Raw genomic sequence first — 12,516 nt, forward strand, 5'->3', positions numbered from 1 at the left:
CCGAAGCAACTTGCAGTGCATTTAAGATATATATAACATAGAAAATGTGAAAATACCCATGAAGAATAGACAGGATTCCATTTGGCTAGATTCTTTCTCTTTCCATGGGAATAGCGTGTGATAGACAGTGAGGATTTCTCCCTCTGGCTGGGCTCAGTGTCTTTGTAATGAGAGCTTCTCTCCGGGTGTGTTTGATCATCTCACAGTTCTCGTTCTGACCCTTTGTCAAACATGCTCACCTGTCAAACGTGAAGAGTGTTCGGATGAGCTGCACCTGTCAGGTGACACGATCAGACGGGCTTTGAGGAAGGAGAATGAATGAGATAATGCTTAACCAGTCATTAACGGTATCTTGTTTGTGTGTGTGTGTGTTGAATGTCATATTTATAAGCGCACAAATCCCCACTTGACTTCTACAGAAAGGCCTGAGTTTTGAGCAATTACCAGTCGTCCTTTTTAAGAGTGTGTGAGGAGCTGAAGTGTCCGAGTGGATCATAGATGAGAACGGGCAGATTTGTTTCCAAGTGAGCGAAACACGTAATGGTTCGTTTTTAATGACGTCATTTTGTATACGATTGAATGAATTTTCATACAGAGCTAGAGGAGGCTTTTTTTGAAAGTTCTTCATCGAATAACAACCCAAAGCATTCGTCTTTTAAAAGTCGGGTAGGTACTTCAGAACAGAAATGCTCCAGCTGCTACAATTAGGCAGCGATATGCAGCCACACGCACACGCAGGCCCAAATGAAAGGGCTGAATGCACTGACGTCTCTGGGGTGCCTCCAAATGACGGGCTCGACACTTATAAAAGACTATCAACAATCATCCTCGCCCCACCCTGCTCGCCCGCCCGCCCGCTCGCCCGCCTTGCTTCAGTCTGCTCTGATCTGTGACTGGAATATTTAATGCATTTCTGCATGCGTGATGGTGGGGCATAATGATACGTTCCTTTTTTTGACTGAATTCACCAAAGCTGAGCTGTAACAGTAACGGATGAATGGGAGTCTTCCTCCGCAATGTATTGCAAACTTACCTTTCGATATGGGGGGATGTCTGATTTAAATTCAAGTCACGTCCTACTTTTTATTTCTTGATCATTTCAGGTTTCACTCAGAAATGTTTGAATGGAAATGCAGTAGGGTTAGGGGCGATTCACATTTCGCGTCTAAAACCGCGCGGAAAACGTGAGCCGCGCCGCTTTCTCTCTCCAAATGACCCCGCGGTGCGCGCGCGGCACTCCGAAAAGTTGAACTATTTCCATCTCGATGTGGCACCAACTTATAAAAATGTGCGTGCCGCATCGCATGCGCGTCGCTCCCTATTTGCCGCGCCTGCCGCGAGTCTACATTTAAAATAACGAACTTGCACGCGCAAAAGACGCGAAATATGAATTGGGCTTTAAAATGCATTATGGATTAAATAATCGAAACAAATAAATCAAATCATGTTATGGTCAGTGCATCTATTTGCATCCATATATTTGAACGTTTTATCTTCTCTTCACTGTAAGACTGTGTGTCTGGTTTAACATCATTGCATTAGTGGTAATAGGTTAAAGACACACACGGTGTTTCTGTGGAACTGGTTTCAGGTTAGACCTCACTGGTATGCACCTGTCATTAAGTGAATGAAAAACACACATTTACAAATGAGTTAATGAATAACATCTGAAGAACAAACGTAAGGTGATGTAGTTCTCTCTATTTTTCTATCAGCTCTGATTAATTTGTTGTCTTTATATTTATATTTTTCTATTATTACAATGACCTTGTTTTCTTGCTTAATTCCATCTTTGGAGAATAATTTGACTGTGTTGTGATGGTTTGATGTTCTGTAATGAGTTCAGTGATGTGTTGACCTCTGTGCGCAGGGGGCAGGTGCCTGCTGAGGCTGAGAACAATTATTTAGGAATTGCCAAAACCCTGGAGATGTACGGGGTCGATCTGCACCCTGTGTTTGTGAGTAAACGTTTCATTACTACTTGCTAAATGTTTCAAAGTAGAAACCATGAGAATTTGTTTCTTGTTTTGTTTTGTAGGACTAAATTGAACCTTTCTGTCAATCATTCACGGATTTAAAATTCGTATGTTTTCAGGGAGAAAAGCAGGATGAATATTTCCTAGGACTGACGCCGGTCGGAGTCGTAGTTTACAAAAACAAAACGCAAGTCGGGAAATATTTCTGGTTGGTTAATATTTAAACAGAATTTTTATGTTATTCTGTTGTATTTCACACATCTTTGTTTAGATGTTACGCACAATGTTAAAATTAGACTCTTTAATGTTTCAGGCCAAGAATTACAAAAGTGTATTTCAAAGAAACACAGTTCGAACTGCGGGTTATGGGCAGAGATGTAAGTTGTCTTTTTAATGTCAAAACACAAAAAATCAGCATTTTCCCATAATTCCATAATGCAGCACGAGACTACACATGATTTTACTTTGTATAAATATACAGGGGATCTAGTGAGAATAGAGTCATTTGAACACATCAGGGTTATGAGGTGCACCGCTGGTGAGAGAACATCTACACAAAACTGAATATGAACAGATCTGTATTCACGCAGAGCGGCGTTTCTTTTCGTTTCAGTGTAATGAAACATCGTTCTTCTTCGAAGTTCCCAGTAAGACGGCGTGCAAGAACCTCTGGAAGTGTTGTGTGGAGCATCATACCTTCTTCAGGTAAACCACAACTTTGCTTTTGACACTAAAATTGCTTTAAATAATGCACTAAACGTATTGCATGTGTTGATGTATGGCAGATCCAAAAAGTCCTCCTAAAAATGACATATAGTGACTTAAAAACACTGACAGAAATGCTTAATTTAGATGAATTTTTTTAACTCCTGTTTTACAGTTTAGCGTCTGATCCCATCATTGTACTATGGTAAAGAAAAAATGCCTTTTCACATAAGGGATTACGCTTGAACAACCTCGTACCGAACAAAACGTCTTAAAAGAAAGGGTCAAAAACATCTTAATCCTTCTAGAGTTTCGGATTCTGAAACCGTTGGCACGCGATCCCGTTCTCCGAGAGAAACTCTGAAGTGCCGGTGGGGCTTTACTGCGGCACTGATGTTCAGAGACACAATCCCTGGTGTTTGCTTTAAAAGAGCGCACCGTCTTACCTCGCTTTACCGCACTCAGAATGTAGGATTTCTGCAGTAATCTGCGTGTGAAACTGAGATAAAGAGCAGAGAGATTTACACAAGTTACACTTCTAAAGTCAGGTCTCAGTGTGGAAGATAAAGAGGAAAACTTCACCAGCGCCGGCGGGGTCAAGTGAGGACACCAAATGATTGATTATTAGCGCTGTTTGCTTTCTCAACCATCATTATAACCGTTGCGCCATCTTCAAAAGACGTTTTGTCATTATTTACTCACCTTTGTGCCCATTCAAGAGATTTTTGTACGTGATTTTATTTCTGGTACAAAGGGAGTGGATTATGACCACCTTTCTTAAGCTTTAAAATGATAGAAAGGCATTATAAAATAACTCGGTGTGCAACTCGTGCCGTACATTCCAAGTGTTCTGAAGGCATAAGAACTACTCCAAAATGTAATCCATTATTTGCTAACCGTGCAAAAGCGTAAAGGAGGAACGCAAATCACTGCTTTACGTTGTGAATATTGCTGTTGTTCTGGAGGTTATGCATTATTTAGAGGTAAATGTCCTAAACACAGAGAGAAAAGAACATGTCAACAATTTTAATAAAAAAATTGATTCATAGCTTTATTTGCTTGAGAAGACGCTGTCACACTCCCATTGTATACAAAAATCAGTTTTGGTTCAGAAGAACAATGTCATTGGGGGTTAGAATGGAATAAAAGTGAGTAGATAATGATACGATTTTCAGTGTATTTTTGTGCAAACTCACCCTTTAAGTTTAGTAAGTGAGCAATAACCCGCAAAGCCATGACTAAAAACCATTTAGAAAACCCTAGCGATGCGCTGAAAAACACCATAGCAACCACATAGAAATGTGCTAAGGAAAATCATAGCATTGTAGTGGTGAGTTGTCGTAAAACTCTCACTTACACTTGTTCTTTAATTTACATCATTCAAATATATGTGGAAACAACAGATGTGCCCCTCAGATGTTTGGAAAGAGACTATAAAATGGTGTTCCTGTTCATGCAAATTGAAGAAATATAAAATGCATACAAAACAAAGGTGTAAAGCAATTCATTTAAAACAGTTGTAAAACAGTTCTTAATGTAAGAGGTTGATGAGAAAAGGTGTTTTCATAAAATATTCTTCACAGAATGCCGGAGAATGAGTCTGCTTCATTGTCGAGGAAACTATCAAAGTTCAGCTCTCTGGGCTCAAAACATCGCTACAGGTCGGTACGCACACACACAATCAAATCTTACAGGCTTAAATTAGAACAGGGTTATAAATTGGAAATAAAACATCTGCACAACATATACACATCAATCTGTTTGGTTCCTGCAATAGAATTCAATGCAAAGGTTAAGAGGAACATGAATTAGTGAATTCTAATGTTGTCTGTTTCCCAGTGGAAAAACTGCAATGCAGATCGGAAGAGAGCCGTCGATAACACTACCTCGACCGGACCTTCAGGTGGTCCGTACCCGCAGTAAGACCTACCCAAAGAGATGCGCGCAGACGTCTAATGCAGGTGACATGCACTTCACGACACCATCACGTTCAAAATTGTATGAAAAGGCATATTTGCACAACAATAGAAAATGCATACAGTGCATGCAATCCATAAATAATAATGATTTATGATTTGAGCTGTCCGGTATGATTTAGCGGGAGAATTCCCTTACAAAACAAAAATATATGGAGATATACTGGGAAATGCAATGCAATACATTAAATAATATATTTCCAAATATTGTAACCAAGTGCTTATATTTTCGAAAATATGAAGAGCGGCAATTTTATTCAATATACTGCAGTACATTTCTATATTCTGTGTTTCAATAGACGGTTTCATCGGACGCACACGTCTGGCCCAAAGTTAACTTCCGGTCTGTGTTTGGTTATAATATAACAATTTATTAAATATATAATTTATATTTTAATTCAATGAATTTAGTATTAAATTAAATGAAAACTACTCAACAGTAATTGATTCTTTGCCGGGGTCTACTGGGAGTTAAGTTTGGGCTGCATAACATTTGTTTATGTTGTTACTGCTGAAATATTTCTGTATGATATATACATTTACAAATATATACTGTATATACAATAAATGATTTAATATATTGACAATTAATGTATAGAAAAATATATTTTCTTTGCATAATACAATGACATTCAGGCATTTTTAAGTGTTCTTGAAATTGCTTTTATGTTTATTGCTTTTTTTTACCACACGTAACTTCACAAATTATAACAAACAATATTCACATGATTTAAATCATCAAACAACCAACAAAAGAAGGAAAACGGACAAAAAAATTAATAAAAACAATAATACATTTAAATAAAATAAAATATAGAAAACACATATCTTAAAGGCCTCCTATCACAGGACACAAATTTCTTACATAACTTCCATTATCCCATTGAATATCTCTTCATTCTCATTTTCTCTAAAAGATATAAAAGGGTTCCAAGCATCTTCAAAAGCTTTATATTTTCCTTTAATAATACACATTATTTTCTCCATTGACATATTTAGTACAATCTCTTTATACCACCTCTGTATTCTCGGTGCCTCTAGCTTTTTCCAATGAAGTGCAATAAGGCGTTTAGCTTGTAAAATACACATAGAAGTAAAAATATATTCTCTCGATTTCAAATTATTAGGATATAAATGTAATAATAAAAAAAACTTTGCTTCAAAAGGGACATAACATCAATTATTTTGTTTATCACATTGTGCACTTCTTTCCAAAATGTCAGGATTTCCTCACACCCCCATACACAGTGAACAAAAGGTACCTTTACATATGTTACACTTAGGACATGTGTCTGTAATGTTATCATTCCATTTATTTTATAATGCAGGCGGCACATGAACTGGCATTAGCCTTGGATTTACTGAAACCTCTGGGATTTGAATCATCATGTGACATGTATCTCAGGTGCACGATCACTCCGTACGGTTCCGCTTGAGTTCTTACGGTTCTTTGTGAAAGCATGTTCACCTCACTGCTCCACAGGCATGCGATTGAGATAAACTCACTTGCTATCTGGCATGCCAACAAAAAGCCGTTGTTGCTCAGCTAGAACAGGAATGTGTGTGTGTGTGTCGACGTGGTTTGTGATGAAAGTCAAACCCGACCCGACCTCCATTGTTCTGAGAAAGGCCCACACGCTTAATCATGGAAATGGCCATCAGACGCTAATCACTTGAAACAATAGAGCAAAGAAGGGCGTCTGTGAAGAGAGGGCGTGTGTGGAGGATACACGTGTGCAGATGACATGAGATAAGGAATTGTTCTGGCTAACAGAAACTGTAGATTGATGTCTTGGGTCACAATAGAACTCATGTTTGGGAAATATCTGCTTTAGGGCGGACGAACGGAGGCCAGGCGATCACAAAGACGGAGAGCATGAGTGAAGGCCAGTCCAGAACAGTCCAGAAACTCTCACCGGCAAAGAGGTACCGAACTCTCCGAGCTTTATCCTTCATGACACGCTTTGGAGTTCTCGGATATGTTTCATCCAAGCATCAAATAAAAGAAGGCTTAAAAGTAGACGCAAATGAGTTCATTGTCGTCATACAGATGAGAAATGTTTAAGATATCTTATTCGGGTGTCTGAGACATTCTACAATACATGGTTCTCTTTTTAAGAGAGTTTAAATCTCAATTTGTTTTCTGTTCAATCTTAACTGTCTATAAGAAACAATACAGTCTAAAAATGTAACCACGAGCTTTTTTAGACTAAAAGAACAACATTCAGTCTTGCGTCTCGTGTTTACCAAAAGCCCCAAAGTGAAGACAGATGGCACGACTGAAGACCGGCAGAACAAACCCAGTGCACCATGGGAAGAAGATGCTCCGCAAAGGTACACAACCGAGATCCTGTTTTCAACACGATTCACAATACGTCACACGCTTTCACACAAATAAAATCAACTTGGTCTCCGATGTTTCTCTTACAGGAGAAATAAACGGAAACGAATGAGACAATTGTTAAAAGCATGAAGAGGATGGAGGTGTCAAATGAATGTCGATTGTAGAGGGTCAAATAATGTGGATTTGGGTCAATTTGAATGAGTTCAAATTGAGATCTTAAATAATAATGACTTTTGAATGCAGACTTGACAAATCTGAGCTCAGTTAGTGACACCGAGATCTGTTCTGTTTCAAGATCGTTCCAAAGTACCATGATACACGGTGGCATTATCAGCATATTTTTGACGATCACACTAAGCCCCCGTCTTTGCTTTATCTCAGCGGACTGTACAACTCGGCCAGCGAGCGGAACAAATCTCCCAAATTCCCAAAAGCTCACAGGCGGACGCCGTCAGGAGGCAGCGAGAACGAGACCTCTCTCTCGGCCCGCCGCAGGTGCGAGCTCACGGGTGCATGGCTTTGTGTGAAGATGTTTACCGTCTGTTTCTCTTTTCTGCAGTCACTCTTCTTTTATTAGTGACCTTCAGTGTTAATGTAGTTTAAAGGGCCACATGAGCTTCATTTTTGAATGTAAATCCTGAGACACATTTGCTCCATCTAGTGGAAAATAACTGCAGCAAAAGTCCTTTGTGTGACACAATGAGTGCTCTTTAAATGCCTGTCTTTGTTTTCAAATGTTTAGCATTAAGAAGTTAAGTACAGAACGATGAATTAGGTTGATTTCTGTGTCGTTTAGTCTTATTTAGCATTTGTTAGCACACGTTTTATGTTACGGATAATGTAAGATGTATACAATCACTTTTAGTCAATCTGACAGCATGATACGAAGACTGCTAGAGCTTACCAAATAAATAAAGCACACTAAATAAAACACGCCAGGGATGATGTGGCAGACAAGAAATTTGCTATGGTTTTTTTAATCTTCGTATATGAATTAGTATCGAGTATTCCAGAGAGCCGTGCAATAAAGCGATGTCTTTCAGAACAATCCTTGATAACAAAAGGAGTTTTTCTGGTTGTGAATTTGTGCCTCTGGGCGTCTGTAAGCCTTGACGTCGCCCCTCGGGCGAGAAACCTGATGAAAGAACTTCTCCGGATAAATACATACTGATGAATGCTCAAATTCTGACTGCATGTGTCAGATGACTGCGTTTCGTTAAACACCTCTGATTGTTTTGCGTCTCAACAGGAGAGGTCACAGCGCTGAAGACCAGCAGGTCAACAAACAGCACAGGAGAAGGTTTGGCTTCATTTCTGTCTTCTCGTTGACTCAATGTGAGGATTGATTTACTTCTGTTCTTAAAAACTTTGTAATTGATGTAGCAGAGGATTCATTAGCATATCGTCATTTATTACTATTTCCTTCTTTCGTTGTGTCGTCGACCTTTAACCCCTCCAATTTGTCCCTAAGGTCCCGTTCCCGTGGCAACACTAGCAGTGGTAGCGAATCTGAGAATTCCAACAGGGAGCAGCGTAAAAAAAGAAACCGGTGAGAAATCTCACGTCCCGCTGGTCCTTATATGAGAATGTCATTGATGGTTTTAAAACAGAGAATTGTTGCTAGAGCAAATGAAGATCTGTTAGAGCTTTTCTGTGTTAGTAATTGTGTCTATGTTTTATTAGAAAACAATTTGAGTGTTTTAGTGATGCGTGTGTGTGGTACAAAACCTGCTTTAAAGCAGGAGCAATTATAATTCACGGTTACGATATATAACATGATGATACTGTATATGTAACGTGTGATACATAGCACTCGGCCTAACATGCAAGAGCTCCGTGTCACTTATTTTCAATAGACAAGAATTACAAAAATGTGTTTTTATTCCATTGAAGGTCCCGGCAGGAAAACGAGATGGTCGACTCCGGGCCGCAGTGGGAGGTCGTTCTCCGCAGACAGAAAGAAAAAACCACCAACGACTCGAACCAGCGGCGCTCGCGTCACCGCTCCAGATCGTAAGCATTCTGGATTGAATTAGATGAGCCCTTCATCGATGACTTTTGTTTCCCTCACATGCTTCCTTTTTGAAGTGTTCCTATGTTGAAATTTCCTCTTGGTGTCTGTCGTAGACGAAGTCCCGATGTGCAAGCTAAAGAACAGCTCTGGAAACACATACAGTGAGTGTTTTCTCTTGGTCTTAGATGTGACGCATCTGAGAGGTTTGTGATGATGTCATGTTTGCGTGCAGGAAGGAGTTGGTTGATCCGTCGGGTCTCACGGAGGACCAGCTGAAGGAGATTCCTTACAAGAAAGTGGAGTGAGTCAAACCATGTTGTCCCAACGTCCGCCATATGGAAATTTAGTATTAAAAATATGTTTTACGCTAGATTTATTAGTATCCAAGTGTTGAATGTTACTTTCAAATAGTGAAATATAACCGTCACCGTTCCACTATTGGAACACCTAGGTTTACTTCAATATTTCACAACTAAAATCTTATCTAATCATGACAAACTATATATCGTTGGAAAGGTCTAAGACTCTAGAAAACATGTTTGACCAGTGTTCTACAAAAAGAGATTATATAGGAGTAGTCATTTATTCATTTATGACAAGAGGGAGCATAAAAACTATTAAATGCTGCTAAATGTCAAGTTATGCAATATAATTCCATTTTAAGAATGTAGATTTTATATTTCGGAACTGTTTTGCAATAGGAATCACTTGGTAAAAGCAATTTTCTCAAATGTCACTGGGCCTAATTGGTACCATTATACATATTACAAATTCATAATCATATTTTATTGTAAATTTAAAAATAAATCTAAAAAACTTCTATATCATTGGAAAGCTTCAAGAATGTCCTTCTTATACAGTATATATTGATGAAATTTATGAATTTGTCATTTGTATGCAGTAAACCGTTGGAGCCTATATGACACCTAGTGGCAGTTGTTGGTGTAACGATTCAAATATCCCAGAAACCACATTTTTCGTAATATCAGCTTGAAATTTTAAACAAATTATTTTTGTTGTTTTTTAGGTAAAATAAAACAATGTTTATTGATTATTTTATTATTATTAATGTACAATTAAACTGCTATAACTATTTTTTATTTCATTTTTCAACTCCAGACACTTTTACAATAGGGTATAGAATCTCTTCTTTAAAACAAGACCAAGATTAGGACTCTAGACATAAGCACTAATTAATTTAAAAGTTGAAATCGCTTTTTAGCCCCACCCTCAAAAAAGGGGTTAAGCACAAACGTGCTTTACAGGAGAAGAATTTCACTGGCTGGTGCGTTTTAGAGTAACCGTTCTATATACATCCGAACAGAGATGTTAAAATGTTGGCCGGACCCTTAATGAAGGTGTATTTCCGTCATCATCAAATAAATGCATCCCTCCTTTAAAAACGATTGAATTAATTATCCCTAATGAGCTGTATACAAGTTGAATATTTTGGGATGTTAGTTCACTGAACGCTGAGTTTGTAACCCGTAACAGATTCTAGGAGAATCACGTAAAGGGGCGAATAACAATAAGTCTCATTCACAACTCCTTCCTGGTGGATCATTCTTCCTAACTCGGTCCGGTCAACCACATCTCTCACAACATTCAAAAAACTACTTAAAACCCATCTCTTCTGTCAATACTTGACAGACAAATGAGAAAAAAAGAAAAAAAAAACAACCCTCTCTCTTCCTCTCAACAGGTATTGGTCTGGCTTTTGTTGAAACTAGTAACTTTGTATTAGCACCTGTTGTATTATTGCTCCTGTGTGACATATCGCTTTATTGCTCCCTGAACTCCCTGAAAGTCGCTTTGGATAAAAGCGTCTGCTAAATGACTAAATGTAAGTGCAAACAACTGCATGCATCTCATTTCAGAACACAAGGTGACCCGATCAAGATCCGTCATTCACACTCTCCTCGAAGCTTCCGGCAGTATCGACGCTCACACTGTTCGGATGGAGAGAGATCCGTGCTCTCAGAGGTCAAGTAAGTCCGTGTCTGATGCTCCTGAAAGCATCATATCACATAAAGTCATAGCTGTTCTCAGATCGGCTCTTTGTTTCCTATGTTCACGTCCGCAGCTCTCGGACTGATCTGGTGCCTCCTTTGCCTGTCACCCGAACCGCCGATGTGCCTGGTTCCAGTTCCACCCCTGCACAGGTCAGTCACCACCACCGGCTATTTTTACAATGTAACTGATTTCATTTCGAAACATCGAGAATTTCCTATAGCTTTCTTGTATACAGCTTGTTATATAATTGATCAAAATTGAGATTTCGTTAAACCTTCTGTATGTCAATTATTAAAAATGGAATAGGTCCGTCACTGAAACAATTCAACTGAATAAACTTAAGAATAATGTGATGTCTTAAATGACATAATTACATGTAAGTTTTGTACTGCGATATTTTGTGCCACGATAAATCCATACGACATGCAGAAAAGTGAATATAAGAGAGAGAAACAAGGTGATGACAAGGAAGAACGTTGTGTTTTGTGCATTTTAGTTTCACATATCTGATCTAAACTTGTGTTTATACCTGTGACTAACGCCATCTGATGTGTTTGTGGTGTTTCAGAAGAAAAAGGGCTCGAAAGACAACCTCACGGAGGGCTCTGAACAGGACACGAGATCCAGCGCCAAGGTGGTGAAAACCATACACACTTCTCGTGTGAAAACAGAAACATGAGTTCCGCAACAGACACGGCGTCGAGGACGAGCAGATAGATTGTCAGTGGACGGAGAAGATCACGCTCAGGGACCGCTTCCATCCTAGCTCATGCTAAATTCATGTATTACCATAAAAAATGTGGTTCCTTGCTGTGAGTGAGGCGTGAAGTTCCTGTTGTTTCTGTGGAACCGTGCGAGAAACCTAGGAATTATATTCAAAACTGACAATCGAATGAAGGATGAGATGTCAAACACTGCGTCTGATGAACGCATCAGACTCTTATTGAACACATGTGCGTGCAGTATTAAACGTCTGTGAGGTCAAACAGCACGTGAGAATGATGGTAAAGAGTGTTTCGTACTAGTGTTATTATTCATTATGTAGATTTTAGACTCTGCTGTAGGAAACGTTGCTGCTGTATGTCTGTTTTGTTTTTGCACAATAACGTAGCCTGTGATTTCTGTCTAAAACACTGTAGATAAACTGGAAGGTCAACTTCTGGAGAAAGTTCTTGTCAATAAATACATTCCAAAGGAATTACAGTACGCTTTTATTTTTCTGTTTTGTTCTGGTGTGCATGTCTTGGCATGTATCTGTGACGCGCTGAAGCCAGCAGGTGGAGTCAAGAGTCATGTGCAGTTTTATTTATATACTTGAGTGTCCGCTTGTTAATAATAAAATGTGGTCATGAAAGATTTACACACGTTATATGTAGAATGTGTGTCCATGCACAGCAGTGCCCTCTAGTGGTAGTCTGTCACAAATGTATTCGATGTATGTGTCAAATAAAATTGTTGCAATATGCTTAAAAATACATTAAATTGCAG

The 12,516-nt window shown here is 38.9% G+C and overlaps 1 protein-coding gene across 3 annotated transcripts in view; it reads left to right on the forward strand.

Annotated features, from left to right (window-relative positions):
* epb41l4a (erythrocyte membrane protein band 4.1 like 4A) overlaps positions 1-12,516 on the forward strand; it is a 32,059-nt gene extending 19,543 nt beyond the window's left edge. The window contains exons 7-23 of one of the 3 annotated variants that reach the window (XM_057321400.1): positions 1,871-1,958; positions 2,096-2,184; positions 2,290-2,353; positions 2,590-2,681; positions 4,265-4,342; positions 4,521-4,642; positions 6,493-6,583; positions 6,911-6,991; positions 7,383-7,496; positions 8,251-8,301; positions 8,473-8,550; positions 8,895-9,014; positions 9,129-9,176; positions 9,248-9,316; positions 10,893-11,003; positions 11,099-11,177; positions 11,600-12,516. In XM_057321400.1, the coding sequence (XP_057177383.1) occupies positions 1,871-1,958; positions 2,096-2,184; positions 2,290-2,353; positions 2,590-2,681; positions 4,265-4,342; positions 4,521-4,642; positions 6,493-6,583; positions 6,911-6,991; positions 7,383-7,496; positions 8,251-8,301; positions 8,473-8,550; positions 8,895-9,014; positions 9,129-9,176; positions 9,248-9,316; positions 10,893-11,003; positions 11,099-11,177; positions 11,600-11,707 (1,483 nt within the window). In that variant the 3' untranslated portion in view covers positions 11,708-12,516. Of the gene's footprint in view, positions 1-1,870; positions 1,959-2,095; positions 2,185-2,289; positions 2,354-2,589; positions 2,682-4,264; positions 4,343-4,520; positions 4,643-6,492; positions 6,584-6,910; positions 6,992-7,382; positions 7,497-8,250; positions 8,302-8,472; positions 8,551-8,894; positions 9,015-9,128; positions 9,177-9,247; positions 9,317-10,892; positions 11,004-11,098; positions 11,178-11,596 lie in introns of all 3 variants that reach the window. The other 2 variants (XM_057321399.1, XM_057321401.1) reach the window with 2 other exon arrangements.

The sequence above is a fragment of the Triplophysa rosa genome, linkage group LG22 (assembly GCF_024868665.1).
Source record: "Triplophysa rosa linkage group LG22, Trosa_1v2, whole genome shotgun sequence".
In the NCBI taxonomy this organism is placed as follows: domain Eukaryota; kingdom Metazoa; phylum Chordata; class Actinopteri; order Cypriniformes; family Nemacheilidae; genus Triplophysa; species Triplophysa rosa.